The sequence below is a fragment of the Vigna umbellata genome, chromosome 5 (genome assembly GCF_029865625.1).
Source record: "Vigna umbellata cultivar VRB3 chromosome 5, Vumbellata_1.0, whole genome shotgun sequence".
NCBI lineage: Eukaryota > Viridiplantae > Streptophyta > Magnoliopsida > Fabales > Fabaceae > Vigna > Vigna umbellata.
The window spans coordinates 62,705,698-62,725,123 of record NC_142169.1 but is presented as its reverse complement, the minus strand read 5'-3'; the positions used below and the strand labels follow the sequence as shown (position 1 = coordinate 62,725,123).

The 19,426-nt window shown below is 32.0% G+C and overlaps 3 protein-coding genes across 10 annotated transcripts; 1 reads left to right on the top strand and 2 right to left on the bottom strand.

The window, feature by feature from the left end:
• Positions 1 to 201: 201 nt before the first annotated feature.
• LOC124849089 (annexin D8) lies at positions 202 to 1,913 on the bottom strand. Its single transcript, XM_047326949.2, has 6 exons — positions 1,841 to 1,913; positions 1,362 to 1,507; positions 976 to 1,194; positions 686 to 898; positions 492 to 581; positions 202 to 408 (listed from the first exon to the last, which is right to left on the bottom strand). The coding sequence occupies exons 1-6, from the start codon at positions 1,911 to 1,913 to the stop codon at positions 202 to 204; spliced, it is 948 nt and encodes a 315-aa protein (XP_047182905.1).
• A 1,640-nt stretch (positions 1,914 to 3,553) lies between these two features.
• On the bottom strand, positions 3,554 to 7,209 carry LOC124849088 (NAD(P)-binding Rossmann-fold superfamily protein). The gene is made up of 6 exons (XM_047326947.2): positions 6,942 to 7,209; positions 6,141 to 6,293; positions 5,459 to 5,552; positions 5,007 to 5,089; positions 4,455 to 4,608; positions 3,554 to 3,992 (listed from the first exon to the last, which is right to left on the bottom strand). Exons 1-6 carry the CDS (start codon positions 7,098 to 7,100, stop codon positions 3,757 to 3,759), a joined length of 879 nt encoding a protein of 292 aa, XP_047182903.2. The 5' UTR covers positions 7,101 to 7,209; the 3' UTR covers positions 3,554 to 3,756.
• Positions 7,210 to 7,807: 598 nt separating this feature from the next.
• On the top strand, positions 7,808 to 13,501 carry WTF9 (Ubiquitin carboxyl-terminal hydrolase family protein). Of its 8 annotated transcripts, none has more exons than XM_047326933.2 (4): positions 7,808 to 8,061; positions 8,158 to 8,176; positions 8,300 to 8,467; positions 11,405 to 13,501. In XM_047326933.2, the coding sequence occupies exon 4, from the start codon at positions 11,542 to 11,544 to the stop codon at positions 12,772 to 12,774; it is 1,233 nt and encodes a 410-aa protein (XP_047182889.1). In that variant the 5' UTR covers positions 7,808 to 8,061; positions 8,158 to 8,176; positions 8,300 to 8,467; positions 11,405 to 11,541; the 3' UTR covers positions 12,775 to 13,501. The 8 variants fall into 8 exon arrangements, with proteins under 8 accessions (XP_047182889.1, XP_047182891.1, XP_087947510.1 ...); XM_047326935.2 differs by having other exon boundaries at positions 8,272 to 8,467; XM_088091384.1 differs by having other exon boundaries at positions 8,259 to 8,467.
• The last annotated feature ends 5,925 nt before the right edge of the window (positions 13,502 to 19,426 follow it).

The following is a 19,426-nucleotide window of genomic DNA, read 5'->3' as shown; positions in this document are numbered from 1 at the left end:
ATATAATTCTTATATAATTGATGAACATGTTCTTGAGGACTTGAAAATACTGGAATGGTGGAAAATGTTACCAGAAAATGGACAAAGAAAGATTAATAAATTTTATTCAACTGAAGATAATGATTTGATAATTTATTTAACAGAGTGGATTAAAGATAAACATAATTTTATGAACTCATGCCAACCCTAAACATAAATAGATTAAACTGAATTTTTTCTTAACAAAGCAAGAAGAAAAGTCTTGTAATTTCCTGATGTCTTCTTGGCCACAGAATTATGAAGTGTGACACCATTTCTCTTGAAGTAAATGTCACTGATTTCATTTAAATCCTTCTCTGCTCGAGTGATGATAACACGGCTCAATGCATTCTCTTCAGCTATCAAATCATTCAAGGCGTACCCTAACACCTAATTAATTCAGTGAATACATCATCAATACAACTTATTTAACATAAACCATAAACTAGAGAATTTGATGACTCTATTGCTACCTTTGCCAAGTATCTTCTAGGGTTCTTAATGCAACGAATGGTAGTACGCAGTGTTACCATGTATCCATCACTTGGATCAGATGATAATCCCTACAAATTTGCACAAGAATGCCAATGTATGGTTACTTTCATATACTTTATGAGTTTGCTAATCTTCAAGAGCAAAACTAAATGGAATAAACACAACATATTACCTTGGTGATTGTTGTGCCATAAGTGTTTCTGAAGGTACTAAAAGTTGCAGATAGCTGCTTCTTGCTTCTTGTGCATAAAATTCTTATGATTTCTTCATCATTGAAAGCCTTCTTCTCAATTGCATCATGGAGAATGTTTGCTTCCAAATGGGCCAGACTCTCGTCATACTCCTCTCCTTCATACCTATGTATGCTTACAACTGCAACCAACAACTGCATATAAAGGAATCATAAGACAAGAGCAAAATTCATAAAAGCATGACAATGCTTTGTTGTAAAATTGGACTTACTCTACGAATATCACCAATTGTTTTGGAGGCCACATCTTCTTCGAGACAATGCTTGTACAGGAGTTGGTATGAACGCTTCACAGCCAAAAACTCTTCAGAAGTTCTTGTGCAAGCAATCTCAATAATTACTTTGTAATCCACATACTCCTTTTTCAGTGTTTCCTTAATGAATGCAGCATCTCTTTCGGCTGGATCCATCGTCCAATTGCAAATACCTCTCTGATTTTAATTCAGGTATCATATTTACCAATGACAATGTCAGTTATCAGATACATGTATCCAAAAAGTTTGATGTTATTCAAAATGAAAAAGATAATGATCAAGTTACTTCATCTTGCACCTATATTTAAAAAACTATAATGCAATGAATTGTAATATAGTTTGACCTGAAAACTTCCTGAAAGTTCAGATTTGAGTTGTTGGATAAGATCTTCATGATAAATTTCTTCATAAGCCTCCCTCACAAGCTTCCTTTCACTAACATTTCGGTGTGCCAGTATGAATATAAGGGTTGCTTCATCTGTCCCCAATCCTGTGAATCATGCATTATTGGAAACAAAACATGCTTAGATGTCTTCACAAGTTAGTTTCTACACTCATGAACGTGATATATAAAGTTAGTTTGTTCAAATAAAAGATCTTACACAATATTTCTATATATATAAAAAAAACTTTAAGTTTAATATTTATGATTTTTTTTACTTAATTTTTTGAAGAGATTTTTGAAAAAAAGTATGGTTAATATATTGATTTTTCTCATTGAGACATATAGTATGGTGATGTATGTGTATATTGTGCAAGAGAAGCATACTATATATGCACCATAAAAGTTACATAAAGAAACATAAAATTGGAAAAATATAACCTTTGCATGCATTCTTGATATTTTGAGCGTCTTCAATGGGAGAAGAATCATTTGCACCGATTAGAGTAGCCATTGATCTTGTCTTGTGTTGAATCTTTACTTATTCCAAGGTTTATTAAGAAATGTTGATTCCATTTTCTATTTTATAGATGTGAAATGTGAAGTAACTATTTCAGAAATTAAAATAACACACATAACAATTAAACTATTTATGTTATTCTGAAACAGTTTATGCCCATTAATAAAAGTAACTTAAATATGGTATAGTAAAAGTGGTTTCTAAAAAACTAATAAAGGACTTAGCATTAAACAGATTAATCAGAAGTAACGTAGAAAATTTATAACTTGATTAAATCATAACGAACAATTTTAAATTAAACTTAATAAAATGTACTTTACTGTAAACAAGCAAACACGTTTTTTTTTCTTCGTTTGGTGCATTACAATTCAATATTATGGATTTAAATTTATAAAACTGTTTACTAAACTTAAATCCAAACATATATACCCTTCCATAATTCACTATTTTTCTAAAACACTTTTCAATATAGATATGATAAAAATTACCAAGACATTTTCAATCAACTAAGCTAAAGAGTTTATTAGCAACTTTAGAACATCTATTATGAGAGATTACTCACATTATGAGTTTATTATTAATAAAATATTACTTTGTAGGTGGATGTAATTTTGAGTTGGTTAAATTGGAGATATTTACTTATATATATATATATATATATATATATATATATATATATATAAATTTATTTATATGAAAAATATCGGAGATGTTACCTACAAAATTAATCTTTAGTAAGTAATTTAAACAGTTTAATTGTTAGAAAAAAATAAAAAGAAAATAGTTAATTTATAGTTATTGCCTTTTTACAACACCATCATATCATAAAGAGTTTCATACATGTTGTAATAAGAAGAAGACATAAGAAGAATATTACCTTTTTTTTTTGGCTTGAAATCAAACCAATGTATATTCAACTTTGAGATGACATAAGAAGAATATTACCTTTTTTTATCATAATATAAATGGTGATTATTTAACATTAAAAAAGAGACTAACATATTGTACATGAACTTACCTGATTATTCTCTAAAGTTCTATTGAAATAATTAGGATTTAAACCTGTTAATCAATATTATTTCAATACATATTAAGTTTAAAGTATCTAATGAATTTAAATACTTTTAATTAAATTTTTATTAGAAGAAGTTATTAAGTATTTAAAATATTTTTTAATTTTGTCTAAGTTATCTATAATTTGATCTGACGGTCATGGATGTGATTGCACATGTCCTCTCTAAAGACGAATTAACAAGTGTATTGGAGAATATAAGAGAAAGAAAACTGAGTTGAATTCAAAAATAAAAATATTTTGAGAACTTAATAAAATAAAAAAGTTAGATAAGGGACATAATTGACAATATTCAATTTAATGAGGTACTTAGAACTTGATTAAATCTTATTTTACACACCATAATTCAAACACTACTTTTTCTTTTTATCTTTTTTTCTTTTATTCTTTTATGACATTGGATTATCAATTGTTTACCTTTCACTTTTTACTCGGTTAAAACTTAGTAGTTATGTTTCAATTCTCGTTTCAACTATTGAGTTCATTGTTATATTGTATAATAAAAAAAGATGATATACATTGAGAGTAGGTATCAGAACACGATAACAGGCCATCAAATGACTGAAAGTAAAAGTGAAGAATTTTATTTACTTTAGTGATTGCATTGCAAATATAATACAAACCCTTTTCGAAGTGAAGAAAAAAGTATCTATCTTTCTTTCATATTCCACAAACATCCATGAATCAATGAATTTTATGAAATACTATTTTGTCTTTAGAGTAGCTGTGGTTCTTATCGATATATTTCTTATATGTTATGACAGGTTACCAGGGTATTTCTTGACCATCCCAGGCAAAGAACTTGCCATTGTCATGGCTCTTCACATTGTTAATGATGCTAAGCAGCTTCTGGACTGAGAATTCTTTGCTGAAGATCCTGTCTGGGGGAATATTTCTCTGAAAAGGCTTAGAGAGATCTGTGTCAACCGTACCAGGATGCAGTAGAATGCATGTAATTGGATCCTTCTTTCTTGCGAATTCCAAGGAGACAGTCTTCGATACTGTTGGAATTAAAGGGTGAAGATTGTAAATATTACCATTTCAAACAGCTTCTACAATTGCAAAATCATTTGATTTATACTTCTCCGCCAATGCAGAACAAGTATTTATTAGAATTACACGCATACACTGTCAAACTGAAGAAATGCCTTGTCATCAGCATCCAAAGTGATCAGTGTAACAGAACATAGTGTGTGCTTTTAGATGATAATTGCAGTTGTAGCATTGTAGAATGTTACGGAAATCCGAAGATTTGCAGGATTCATGATGAACAGTTGGATCATGCCAGATCCTTGTAGGTGACATTGGATGAGTCATGTGTAATAGTTCTAATACACTAGTACAGGACTTGATTATGTGTTTAGTAGTACCATAATCAGAGGCATATGTAAGATTCAATGAGTTAGACTTATAATATTGAAAATCTCATGACAAAGATAATAACAATAATAACGAAGTCATACATTGATTAAGAGCAGCCTTTGAAGATCGATAAGAATGCCAGCCACCAAGACGATTGTCCCCAATAGATGCAACCCTTGCACTCAAACTAGCCACAACTGCAGTACTTCTTCCAGTTCCATTGCCACCTCCCACTTTTAGAAGAGGCCACATGTGCTGGTTTTAAAATTGACAGAATTGGATAAAAATTATTGACTCAAATTATTGAAGACATATTCATACATTAATCAAAGATAAAGGAACACTAACGAACATAGACACAAACAAGGATAAATGCCAATGTTGTAATTATTGCATAAAATTACAAAAATAAGGTAATATTTAAAGAAAAATTATTGTGGACAATCGGTAATATTTTGTCTGCTATGGAAGGAATGAATTACATAACTGAGTGAATTACACAAATGCAGGATGGAGCTTATTGGGCCTCAATATGGTGCGAAATAGGTTTTTTTAATCATGAATAACGCCTCACACATAAAGAAATTTACTTCTAAAACCATCATTAATAGATAAATAAATAACTTCTGGAATGAAAATTGGATTGATGTTACCTTGATAACTAAGATTGGACCCACTGCGTTAACCTCATAAGCAAGCATCAAAGATGATTTCTCCACTTTGTTCAGTGTTGTTTCTGTACTTGTACAGATAACTAATATAATCAGCTGCCTGGTATTTGTAAGAAGCATAAACTCAAAACAAGATAATAGCTCTCTAATTTAGCTCATAGTTTAATATTACTAGTCTCCATTTACACTTCCTTCTTTGTAGGAGCAAATTCTTTTCTTCCCGTTTTACATAAATCTGCTAATAATTTGTTCTTTATCTTTCCATATTTTACCCTTCAGTTTATTTTTTTTCCTTTAGAGGGGCTGGGGGATACATGAGCAGAAAAGCTTATACAGCAATCAGAGATTTTAGGACCTTAAAACTTACAGTATGCTACTGTAGGCAGTGGATATTATTAGTGCAATACCAAAGAAAGAAACATGTTAGTTTTTACCTGGATGAATTATCTCAGGTATTGAAAGAATGCCAGACGCATTAATGAGAAGGTTTAGACGGCCATATGTATCTTTTATTGACAAAGCAGATGCCTGAAATATTATGAATATACAGATCTTAAGTCACTAACGAGTTTGGAATTATTTAAATCCAACAGTGAACTGTCTGAACTCATAATCAGGAACTATAATTTCATTAATTATGTTTTTGAATGTAAACACGGTCAAAAATGAAAATTGCACCCACCCACCCTCATCTATCACCACAACCCATTCCCCTTAAAATACAAATCGTGGCATGCCTCCATAACATAACATCCATCCTTAATAACAATAACAGGTGATAACAGTTGAATTTCCTAACATCAGTCTTAGAAAGAAAAGGCCATCAGATTTGCTAATTTTCCCTTAACTCTAGCTCCTATATTGAAGCTGACAAAAAGATAAGGATGGACATGTGCAATACCATTTAGGTTTAAATAGTGTTTTTATAATATCTATATTGACCTTCACAGAACCTACCATCTAACCCTGTAACTAGGTAACCTTAAAAATGCACAGAGACTGGGAAGAAAGGAAGAACAAAAAAGGCTTGAAGTTTCCTCTTGGTGTCTAAAATCTTAAGCTATGATTATGTCGGAGCAAATGAAGAGGAAAACGATTTAGGGAAAGGAAGCAAACCTCAATTGAACTTTCAACAGTCAAATCCAATGGCAAAATTCTAAGTCGATCAGCAAATTTATCTTTCAGATGGATAAGCCCAGTTGATGCACTAGGATTACGGCAAGTAGCAATAACACGCTCTTTATCATCGTTCTCTAGAAGTTGTTTTACCTGCAGATGGAAGAAACTGAAAGCAGTGTTAAAACTGTTTCAGAAAAAGAATTGATAAATGTCACAACCAAGATTCTTGATAACTCCACTGACATGTGGAGCCAGTGGAGGCGAATCAAAGGATAAGCCATCACAGATTGCTTTAAGCTTTTCAAATGAAAAATTAAGTTCATGTATTATCTGTTTGCCAAAACAACAAATTGCGTAGCCTTATTAATAAACAAATATACTGTACAGATTGCACGACACTGCTGAAGATTATGGAAAGGTCAGTTGTCATTCTAGAAAAAAATCATTAACTTGTAATTAATTCATTGATATTGGGCTCTTAAGAAAAATGGATAAACTAAAACAGACTTCTTCTGCTTTTGAAATGTACCATAAATTAACTACAATGACAATATTTGCTATATCTATATGGGTTGAGCATCCTAATGTCTCTTGTATAACTATATTTAAGGGCCCAATTACAGTAATTACTGGTTTAATACTTAGAGAAGTAAAAAGCTTAAAGGCGAAAAGCAATTTCTCCTCTTTCTGATACTACGATGCAGACACTAAGATAAAATTTCGACAATGTGGGCATGCCCAGATTGTATGAAAGCAATGGGTGATGCAGAAGTAAGAAAAGAAAGGAAAAAATCTCACAAATTCAAGGCCAATTCCTCTTGAAGCTCCTTGAACCATAGAAACCCCTCCTAGAGAGGAAGAAGAAGACGAAGAAAAGGCCCTTCGGGTGAGTGATAGAAATCGCGGAGAATGTGATGCCATAAAAAAGTATTGGGTTGGCGGCAAATGCAATATCATAGTAACATCAAAAGAAAGAGTAAAGCTCTTATCTTGCTTGCAAAGTGTTTTTGATGGACACAAAACCTTGAAGCGTGGCTGCCTAGGAACCAAGAAAAGAAAACAACCAACTTGGCTAGAGCAAAATTAAATTAAATGTGTAGTAACTAACTTTTAGGTGTGAAGAGATTGATTTAGTGTGCATCCAACAATACATTATTAAACGGTATGAACTTTGGAGTGGTTCGTGTGAGATGAGAATCAATCTCATAAAAAAGGAACCAATTCCATAAGTGGGAGAATCCATTCGAATATGAGAATCGATTTTTTATTTTAATGCATTTCAGACTTATTATAATAATAATAATAAATAATAAAGAATAAAGAATAATAATATACTATAATAATTTATATTTAAATATTTTTTTTACCATTTACTTTTTATTTATTACTATTATTAGTTTTTTTAAAAAAATTATTGGATAACAATTTAAAAAAAGAAAATTTCATTTATCTAAAAATTATTTCATGTTACTTTTATTATTAAGAGTAATTTGATAAATTATTTTTATTATTTATTAAAAAAAATTATCTATCACTTCAATTAAATTACGTACAAATTTTGACTAATTACATTTTCAAAAACACATTCTTTTAAAAGTAATAAAACAAATTTTATTTTTAAATCCAGTTAAATTCATCTTTACGTAGCATGTCGGTTTAAACAGGTTTAAGTGTCTGGGGTTTTTCAATGAAGCTCGCTGAATTTCATTTCTGTCCTTATTTTTTCACAAATCCCCTTTTTCATTCTTCCGAAGCTAAAATTTGTCACTCCTCTCTCTTGTTCTGCTCGCTCCCCAACATTTCTTTTCAAATCTTCATCTCTGTAAAATAGCTTTCTTTGCCCTGTGTTAATAGCAGCTTCCAATTTCTCTCCATTTCTCTCTTCGAATATTCAGCTGTCAATCGCAGCTTCCAATTGGTAATGGTTTTTCCTTTGTCCTCTTTGGCTTTTGAAAATTTCTTTTCACTTTCCCATTAATTTCTCACTTTGCCCTTTCTGTTAAGAGTATCGCAGGTTCGTGGCTTCTTCAGAGGTACACTTTGTCCATTTACGCTTGATTCCATTTATCTACAGAAACTTTAATAAAAGTAGATGTCTCTTAATGAATTCAGAAGACATGTTGGTCAGGGTTGATGATGTTTGGCGTGCATTGTAGTGGTAGAATAATAAAGGGAACGAGCTGAAACTTACGATTCTAAGACCAAGTCAGAGACTGCACTGCTTTTGGCCCAGGAAGCGAAGAAGCAGAGATCCGTGTTTGCACCGGCTGAACTAATCTAGATTGCACAATTAAAGTACCAGCGAACGCCGGGCTCGAACTAAGGTAGGCTCATTTGGCTTTTTACTAGAATGGTTGGCATGTAAATGTAATCAAAATTCTTAGCAAGTAACTTAATATTAATTTGTTGGATTCTTTTGTTCCACTGTTGCTTTTAGACTCAAATTCTCCATTTTCCGATAACTTTTTCTCACTTGGATTACTTATGGTTTATATGGGGTGTAATTGATAGTGACAATGAAAAGTGTTAGTGGACATGAACCATATTGTACTTTGTTTATATATTCCGAAAAATCCTTTCAGCATGAAATATGTACGAGAATATTAAGCCCCTAATGCAAACTTTGCTGGTCCGAAAGAATGTCTGTCTTGTGCAACGTGTGGTATATTTATATTCTCATTCTACTCAGCAAAAACAATCAACTTGCTGATATGAAGGGTTAGGTTTTCGTATGACTAGTAAGATAGTAGCAATTAATTTTCACACACTGGTTTCTGGTGCAGAATTACATCCCTTCTGTTTTAGTGATTTTGAAACAGTCTTGTTGTTAGGTTGGTGAAGGGAAGGGATTAAACAGGGGTTTGGTTGATGGTCAAACCGTGAGGTAAGCTGGTGGTGGTGTGTCTAAGCATCTGAGTAGGTTTCTAGTTTGGAAAACATATAACGCCGATTATGAATAGAACGAGACTTGGAATAGTCTTTCTTTCTCTAGGTTAATTAGTTTTCCTTTAGATGTTTAAGGTGCTATCTGATATAGTGTAAAGTTTAGAGAACCGTGGGAAATACTTGATGCAATTGATACAGGGGCTGATACGGTAACTAACAGGTGTGGTGGCTAGTGTGCTTAGAAGTAATTAAGGCTATTATTAATCAACCTTACAAACTCATATGGCAGTCGAACTTTGATCATCAGTTGTTTATATACTTGGTAGCAGTTTAGACTTGTTATGTGGAGGCCTGCCTTTTAGCTATTGAACTATACGTCTGACTTGGTAGGTTGTTAGAATTGATAAGAGTGAATTTTAATGGGTGATTGTGATTCATTTTGGCTGTGACTTATGAAAGAATCTGTGAAAGGAAGGATGTTATGCAGAGTTGGTAGTTAGCCAAATAGACAGGGTATAGTAATGCTTTAAGGTATGTAAATATTGAGTGAGTGCAATTGACTGGTCTGATAGGGAGAATAGTATAGTATAGCAGAAATGTGGTTAGAAAATTGGAGTTAGATGTATACACTCAAGGTGCTAGGAATTTCTGACTGAGATGGAGAATCCCTGCAGAGTTGGTTACGGTACCTAATTCAGCATATATATATATATATATATATATATATATATATATATATATATATATATATATATATATATATATATGTTGGAAATCCAAGTGTGAGTCAGTCCCACGTTGGATAGAAATGAGAAAGTAGAGCATATTATATAAAGGTAAAAGACCCATTAACCCATAACCTTAAGGTTTTTGGTAAAGAGTGGTGTCAATCCCTCATATGGTTGGGCTCAGATGTCATTGGTGTTTGTATTTCTCCGGTGAACTTCCTTCTCGATAGACCCAACAATATAAACCTTAGTTAATTAAGCATAGTGAGGTAGAATGTAGTATAAATGAGTTTCCTAGTAGGACCTATGGTGCAGACTTGAAAAGTGATACATACACCAACCTGGTATCTCATAAATGGATCTTCTAAGTATTGAATTTTGGGTTTTTAGAATAATACAGTTGGTCAGTGGGCTGAGAAGTATACGTATACTGGTATTGGGAGCAGTATGCAGTAATTGTGGTGAGTATATTGGCCATGCCTTACTGCCTCTATTCTGATTCAAATAGTAAATCATGCCAAACTGTTGCAATAAAGCCAAAACTGAATAGGATATAGGGGTTATGGTGACAGTGGTGTCCACCTGAGTATTACTTGTTGGCCCTAGTTGGTAAGCCCTGCCTCATCCAGTGCATATGTGCTTCTTCGTGGGTTGATACCTGCTTGATATATCTCATATGACCTTTTCACTTGAAATTCGCTATCTAGTATTGTTGTATTTATTTCCCTATAAAATTGATGCAGCCATTATTCCTCTTAGGAAGTATTCTCTGGTTTTATTATTCTGACTTATTATCTAATTGGTGCAATAAATGGTGGTATATCTAATCAAATGCATATCTTTGGATTGAAAGTTCATGTATGAAATAAGTGTTTTATTGGCCTTGGGGCAGTGAGGTTTAGATGTAAAAAGAAAAAGAAAAAAACAGTTTCGAACCTTGAAACGTGAAGTCTAGAAATCTGCCGGTGCAGATTTGATTCTAGCCTACTTAGGAAATTTTTTTTTTTTTTTACTTTAATTAAACGGGCAGTAGTTGAGGGTGTAATTTCTAGCTTTCCTCATAGTGGTTTTAATTGGATGAATCCTGGATGTTATTTACTTCATTTATGCGTGTTGCTAAATTGAATGATACCTTGGGATTAACGTCTACTGCTGGGACTTGGTTTCTGAAATTCAGTTTGTAGAGCTGACTCAATAATTGTTTTTGGTCCAGATTTAAGAGTAGAAATAGTTGCTGTTTTAGCTTGCTGTTTTTAGTTCAGAAAAAATGAGTACATGCTGTTTGGTGAAGAATTAAGTGTAGAGTTACTTGTTTTAATGGTGCAGAAATTTTGAATGGTTCAATACATAGAAATGAGTTTGGTGAAGTAGTATACTTTTTCTGGATAAAGAAAATTCTGGTGTTGTTTACATAGTGAAGATGAGAGGGCTGAACGGAGTAGTTTAATATGGTGGAGCTTTGAAAGGAAGAATTAACGTGTAGTATTTCCTCTGTTAGCTGACAATTGCTTCTAGGCTTTGGCTCTGTTTGGAATGTGCATCATGTTTGTTAACTATTTTGCGATCATAGTTCCATTATTGTTATAGAGGTTTGTTCTTTTGTTCTAATTTTTACCTGATCATTACCTTTTCCTTAATCTTCATCAGGTCTAGCCCTCTTTCTCTCTCTTCCTAGTCAATAATAATGCGCTCTCTCAAGGAGTAGTTTTCAATCACAAACCCATATATTTTTATTAGCTTCATCGTTCATCTCATTAGAAACTTTTCCTTGAAGTTTTCTCTCCATGATTTTCAACTTTAAGAAATCTACAGCCAAAGCAGTTAAACTCTCCTATAAATACAAGGTCCAGAGTCTTCCCTTCTTGAACTTCCAGAGGTACAGTTATGTGAATGTGTATATGAAATGGAAAAAGGATTCGTACTTTGACTCAATTGAGCACATCCATGAGTCCATTCAGCTCAAGCCTATCATTGCCCTGAAAAACTGCATTGTCCGGGATCCCAATGGGTGCATTCCTATCTCCACTGTGTCAAAGAGGGGGTTAGAGTTAGATGTGCCCGTGAAGGTTGCAAGATTTCTGAGGCAATATCCGTCCATCTTTGAGGAGTTTACTGGTCCCAAATACAATCTTCCTTGGTTCAGGTTGACACCGGAAGCTGCTGAGATTGACAAGGATGAGAAGAGAGTATATGAAGAATGCAGAGGGGAGTTAAAGGCCAGGTTGAGGAAGATGATATTGATGACCAGAGAGAATGTGCTACCTTTGAAGATAATTCAAGGGATGCAGTGGTATTTGGGGTTGCCTAATGATTTTCTGCAGTACCCTGAGCAAAATCTTGATGAATCTTTCAAGTTTATAGAGATGGAAGATGGATTGAAAGGGTTGACTCTTGACAGTGGAGAAAAGATTTATTCTGCAATGGAGAAAAATGCCATGAAAAGAGGTTTGTACACTGGGGGTCCAATGGAAGCCATTGAATTTCCATTTTACCCATCAAAGGGTTTACGGTTGAGGACAAAAATTGAGAACTGGCTAAATGAATTTCAGAAGCTTCCTTATATTTCACCTTATGATGATATTTCAAGCTTCCATCGAAATAGTGACATAGTTGAGAAAAGACTTGTAGGAGTTCTTCATGAACTACTTTCCCTTTTTGTTGAGCATTCAGCCGAGAGGAAGAAGTTGTTTTGCCTCAAGAAGTATTTTGGTTTGCCACAGAAAGTGCATAAAGCGTTTGAGCGACATCCCCATATGTTTTATCTATCTTTCAGGAACAAAACCTGTACAGTCATTCTAAAGGAAGCTTACAGAAGTAACTCAGCTATTGAGAAGCATCCTCTATTGAGGGTAAGGAAGAAGTACATCAAGTTGATGAAGGAATCAGAAGTGATTTTAAGGAACAGGAGGGTGAAGAATCGATTTTATAATTGTAATGCAGAATTGGATTTAGATTCAAATAATCTAAATGAAAGGGGACATGATATGACAAGTTGCTCTTTGGAACAGGTTATGTGAAGATTTATAAAGGCAGACTTGAGGTAAACATGAAATTCCTCAATTTTCTTTTTCTTGCTTAACAGCCGCCAAAAGCCTTCTTCCTAGGAGAAAGCCTTTCTTTTTCACTCCCCCTTCGTAATCCCCCCAATCTACCTACTCACACACCAAACAAAATTCCTACAATTGCATGGGTCTCACTGATTCTATCAAGCAACCAACATATCCATCATCTATGCTCCAAAACATGTCACACGAACACCCTTCTTCCTCAGACTTGAACACCAAGTTCTTGTTCCGATATTAGGAACAGAAAAAGCGTGTGCAGCAGCATTGTTGGGCCAATAATCGGGGACAACTACCAAGGCCATTTAACTGACAGTCCGACGAGCCAATGGTGGAGCATATGGTAGCAGCAGCTGCTGGAGCACATGCACTTCATCTTCTGAGTTACCTACCATATCCAATCACCATACTGTTACTCACCCTCCTCACAATGATAAATATTTCATGGGGCATCATAAATTACGAATCACATACTTTTAATTTATTTTTTTAAAAACGGCTGGAATGAAATTTTGTGGAAGTTATCACGGTGAAGTTTTAGAGAGAAAGTAGGGTTTGGGATGAGTTAGGTTCTTGTGTTCCTTGTGCTTTCCAGATCAGTACTGTTCGAATAGACCATGAATTTAAAGAAATTTTATAAAAGGTCTTTAGAAATGTATATACCATGTACAGTGATATAAAATTATATGTCTATCAACTAACATATATATGTATTTACCATGTACAATAATCCGAAAATTATATTTTAGAATATTTACTTCAGAATAAAAGAGCGTGAGCCAAATTTTTGAAAGACGTAGAAAATTAAAAAGAATCCAAATCCTCTTCGATACATTGAGTTTTTTTTATCTCAATTTTATCTGTTAAAATCTTACTTTTAGTTTCCCTGTTTTATTGTTACGTTTGGGCTTGAGATGGCGGCTTTTTTTACCAACACGGTTGAAACCATTGGGTGTTGCTCCCTTCCCCACCACACCTTTCTCCCTACATTTTTTCAATTTTTTTTAATTCCAATTATATTCTCAGATTAAAATTTTTTACTTTTATTATTTTAATTTATTTCAAACCTAGTTCTTCTACTTTACTTCCTACACCTAGTCTTTTCATCTCTCGTTTAACAATTTGTCTTCTGTTTTACTCTCCAATCCTATTTGTCTTCTCCGTTTCACTTCTCCTCAGTTTCTTTCTTCTTCCTTTTCCTTACACATTTAAATTAAATTATTAAAATATTTTCAAAATAAAGAATAAACTAATAAAACAAACCCTAAAATAAAAAACGTAACCTTTAAACGGAGGTGACATCCTTCAACGGATGTCAACATCCATTTAAAAAAAAACTAATGTCGACATCCGTTTTACCTTAAACGGATGTTGACATCCGTTGAAGGATGTTGACATCCGTTGAAGGATGTCACCTCTGTTTAAAGGTTACGTTTTTTTATTTTAGGGTTTTATTTGAAGGTTTATTCGAATACGCACCTGGAGGAAGCAACACACTGCATCACGAGAGCGACACTGCACCACGAGAGCGGCACTGCACCACGAGAGGGAGACTGCTTGATAATTCTTTCCACCACCACCAACCTTTGCAACTTGTAGTATCTCACACCGACGAAAGAAAGAGAGGAAGAAATATAATGTTAAAATGAAAGAAAAGTATTTTACTCATGTACGGGGACTAGAATAGGTTATTAGTGAAATAGGTTGTGAATGGATAAAATTAAAAAATAATAACCCTAAAAATAAAATTTTACTTAAGGACAAAATAATAAATGGGAGGTGGAAGGAGAAAGGTGTGGTGGTGGAGGGAGCAACACCCGAAACCATTTCATTAGTTAAAGTTCTTGTGAGCTTTCATGATTTCTTCTTTATTGGACCCTTTGCGTTGGTAGTTTTAAAATACAAAAAAGAAAACATACAGAGATAATTCCACGTTATATAATTTGAAGTTATACATATAATTAATCACAATTAAATTTCTGTATGTTGTTAAAATATAACATTAAAATATTTAACTTCGTTATACCATTTTTACTTTCTCTATATTTTTTTTTGTCAATATCTTATTTGTAATAAAATAATAGGTAAATATTAATTTAATAAAAGTATAATAGGGAAATAGACATGGGTATAGTTCTAGTTACAATTTTATTTAGAAATGAATACAGTTTGAACCAATGCATGTTGAAGAAGAGTAGAGATTCTGATTTTTGTTTATCACTGAATGGATAATTTCGATCACTATAATTTAATGTTTAAAAATACAAAACCAGCATAGAGGATCCCGACTAGTTAATGAAGTTGTGTGAGAATAGCACGATTTTAGCATTCAGATAACCATAAATATGAATGACTTTATTATAATTTGATTAATCTTAAGTTAAGTAATGTGTGATCCATAATTTCATTATTTACATAGAAAGCTAAAATAATTTTACTTTCAGAAGTAAGAATTTGTGTTAGCATTAAACTTTTTTCAATATGAAATCGTGTCAGTTTAGTACGAGTTTCTCATCTCTGTAATTTATTTTAAAATAAAACTATCCATTTAAATAATTGTTGAGGATGAATTTGCACCATAGTAGAAAAGATAGTTTCTTTTTTTACAGAAAACATATATAAGTTAGACAGCATATATATTGCACACAATATACAATATTATCTCATAATTTTTATAAGAAGCATTTGATATTAAATAGCACATACAATGATGTTTATTATATAACCAACTTATAAAGGGGTATTCCTATCATTTCGCACACATGATACCTCGTAGTTGTCTACACTATTAGGGTTTGCTTTTGTTTACTCAAGAAGTTTCCAAACATTGCATGTACATAAGTTCTCAGTATGAAAAAGTTTTTTTAATAATTTTTTCTTACAACTTTTTTACAACCGCTTATGTAATAGCTTGTGATTGGTCTGTTTCAAATATATGAACCAATAAAATAGTGACACATAATTTATTGTCAAAAAATTGTTAAAAAAAGTTGTTAAAATATCATGGTCCAATGAAAAAAGTTTTTTTAACAACTTTTTTTGATAACTTTTTTACAACTTTTCAAATATATTAATATAATATTTCTAATCTAATTATGTTAAATTTTATTTATTTATCAAACATGTTTACTATAAAAAAAAAGTTGGTATTTTAGTGAGGTTATTTTGTGGGGTTATAAAAACCTTTCACAAAATCGATAATAATGTGCTTTGAAAATGTTATGAACTCCAGAGATTAAAATACAATTTTAATTCTTTTAACTTTCTTCTTACATTGAAATTTTTCTATCTATCATATTTTCTTCCTTTCTCAAACCTCTTATAAGAAAATTTCATTTTTTCTGACATTTCTCTCCTCTCCCAAATATCTTACACCCAAATTTTTCAAAACTTTTTGCTTAACCTTTTCATTTTTCCAAACAACACAGTTCGCTCTTGGTTTTCTTAAAGTTTTTGCACAACCTTTTCATTGCTCATGGAAGAGAGCTCGTTCTTCGTCATCAAGTCATCATTGTTTATAGTCTCTATCGTCAACTAGGATTCAGACATCATCGTTTATAGTTTCTCCATCGTCAACTAGGATTCAAGTGCATCATTATAGTCTCTAACATCCTGTATTTATAGTTGTCGTTGCGTCTTCAGTTGCAGTGATGATTGAGTTACTTTATTGTGGTCATCGTTTATAAGTCATTTGATAATATTTAAATTGTTTACACTATTTGATACATTTTTTTTCAAAAAAACATTTAACACAACAAGTTTAACATAATTAAATTTAAAAAGATTATATTGATTTATTTTTTAAAGTTGTAGATCCAAATATATCAAAGTTTAAAAGATAAACTAATTTTAATTTCACATTAAAATTTAGTTAATAATACAATTAGAAGTGAAGAGTTTATAGCCATCACAGTTTGAAGAATAATAAGTAGTGAGAGTTTACATAATTAGAAGTGAAGAGTTTTTGTATGTGGTAGTAGTATAATAATACTATTTTTTCAACAATTTTTTTCTATTTATTTGATTAAAGTTTTTGGTGTTAAAAAGAAAAGTAGAATATATACTTGTTACTACTAAGAGGAAGAACATGTTTGATTTTCATGTTGAAAAACACTCCAACGTGGGTTACCAATAACTAGTTATTGCTTTTAGGTTTAGAAGCATTATAGTTAGTGCTAGCTAAAAATCAAATGTGTGCATGAGACTCTCTACAGAAACTTTTCATTAGTTGAACGCAAAACATCGAGGAAAACTATTCTAAGCAAATCAAATGAATTTCAAAACGGATTTTCAGCTAAACTGATTGATGGTTCAGCCCATTTAGCTTGGCCCATTTCAAATATAAAGTGTGCAGACAAAAACCCACTTTATAAAAAAAACTTTATTTTAATTTAATCCCTCAACATTAATGTCCATTGTTTTAGTGAATTTTCAAATATACTACTTGTTCCTTATATTTTAATAAAATTTACAAGATGGCCGCGTTCCATCACTTAAATTAGGTTGAAGCACATGCACAATTAAATGCAACTACACAAGAGCATAAAACACTCTGTATATATTACGAATGCAATTAAGAAATATAAAATAAGTCATATGATCCGTGAATTTTTAATATCAATTTACAAAATAATAATTTTCATTAAATGATACACAACAAATAGAAGTAAGAAAAGTTAATTTTTTATTCGATCGAACAAAATTTAAATCCGCAGAGCTTCTGTCATTCGAAAAAAACGTGCAGATCAGACAAGGAAACCTAATGGTATAAGCAAAAGGAATTAAGTAGGGTTGGATCATTAAACAGTTGTTGTCATTAATGAGAGCATGATAAACTTAGATATTTCCTTTAAAAAGATGTGTTGTCTTTTCAATTGAGATGACCCAAATGATAAATGATTATGTGAAGTTCATAATCCAATATCTTAGGCTACTAATATCTAATTAAAATAGCTTAGAAGCTAGTTGCTAACGTGCTTCCTCGGTCTAAATTGTTTTAGTTGTGTGTGAGAGAATAGAAAAGACAAAGAGATGTGAAGAAAGAGTATACGTGGGTTTTTCTTGAGAGCTTGAAATGCACTTAAAGGCTTGTGGCATAGGATCTCTAAACGACTCCCAAAATATTAATTGTATAAAACTTTAAATTAAGATTGCTCACATGGAAGGGATCTTATTTTGCAACTCCCAATGTGCATCTCTTATGAACTAAGATCCTCATCTTCATCAACTTAACCTAACCACATTTCTATACTCAATTGCTTGCTTTACCCTTTCTTTAAGTCTTTCAAGTAATCAAAGATAATTATAATTATGGCAAATGATATATAAATAATGTTAATACCCAAAGAAAATTACGATAGATGAAGAAGCGAAACGTGTGTGGTGATCACGAACATTAATTATTTATATATAACATATATGATATACGTGAGTGTTGAAATATTGTTTTGGGGGGTTTTATGTTAGAGAATTAATGTACGTGTGTGTCGATGGTACATGAAATTCTACAGCTAAGCCTAATAAGTAGGCACTGTGGTTGGTGGTCGGGTGCAAGAACCCCACCCCCATCAGATATAAAGTGATTTTGTCTTTTTCCTATTGCCTTCTTTCTTCTTAATTATAAATTGAACTCACTCCTTCTAAAGTGCAAATTAGGACGAACAAAACACACCCTATCTACACCAACTTTCTACTATAATTCACATGCTAACTAGGCAATAATCATGGCTTATTAATAATTCTTCGGGCAAAACTTTTATATGATGCTTCATATCATTCAAAAAGATGGATCAACATTTTTTGGAAGAGAACATCATTTGAAAAACCTTCAACATTTAAATTTAGTTTAAGTTTTTAAACACCGTGATAGATGGAAATGGGACATTTGAAAAACCTTCGACTTGAATCATTTATGAAAGACATTAAAGGATAATATTTGACAGAGGAAGATAGTGGGAGTGAGTTGATGGAGAAGATAAGGTGTCCGTGATTAAAATGGCATAGTTGCAAGGTATTTGTAATGCAGAAAATTCACTATTTTTTGTTTTTATAGTTTATGGATAGTAACTTTAATACTCAAATGACACGTTATGGATCGTAATAATGGTTTTATTTCGTCAATTACATTATACCATTTTACAAATTAATAACGTGAAATGAATGTATTTAATTGACATGTCAAGATGTGTTCTAATAAATATTTTGCATAATGTATCTTATGTTAACATTAAGAGAAAATTGCGAACCAGTTAAAAGTTTCACATAAAATAAATATAAGATTAATTTATAATTTATAAATATTATTTTATAAATTAATTAATAAGTTAAACTTAAAACTTATTTAATTATAAAATAGTTATTAAAATATAAAACACGTCTGATAAGCCATAAAGAAATATGTTATGGATGGGGAGTGTAGATAGTTGATACGTGGAATCTATGGAAACAAAATATCAATATCATCTTTAAAAATATGCAAAATCTAATGTATAGAAATTTTTTAGAAAGTGTGGACATATATGAAGAATAAAAACATAAAATTAGGAATTTTATAGAATGAAAATGTAAAATGAACATAACAAGTAGAAAGGGAAGAGAGCAATTCACG

Excerpts from the sequence above, each read along its gene's own strand:
- LOC124849089 (XM_047326949.2), bottom strand. The coding sequence starts at position 1,913 with ATGGCTACTCTAATCGGTGCAAATGATTCTTCTCCCATTGAAGACGCT. Across the intron at positions 1,508-1,840 it reads TATCAAGAATGCATGCAAAG|GATTGGGGACAGATGAAGCA; the intron begins GTTATATTTTTC and ends CATGATTCACAG. Across the intron at positions 1,195-1,361 it reads AACTTTCAGGAAGTTTTCAG|AGAGGTATTTGCAATTGGAC; the intron begins GTCAAACTATAT and ends AATTAAAATCAG.
- LOC124849088 (XM_047326947.2), bottom strand. The coding sequence starts at position 7,100 with ATGATATTGCATTTGCCGCCAACCCAATACTTTTTTATGGCATCACAT. Across the intron at positions 5,090-5,458 it reads ACCTGAGATAATTCATCCAG|AAACAACACTGAACAAAGTG; the intron begins GTAAAAACTAAC and ends GTACAAGTACAG. Across the intron at positions 4,609-5,006 it reads GTCCAATCTTAGTTATCAAG|CACATGTGGCCTCTTCTAAA; the intron begins GTAACATCAATC and ends TTTTAAAACCAG.
- WTF9 (XM_047326933.2), top strand. The coding sequence starts at position 11,542 with ATGATTTTCAACTTTAAGAAATCTACAGCCAAAGCAGTTAAACTCTCC.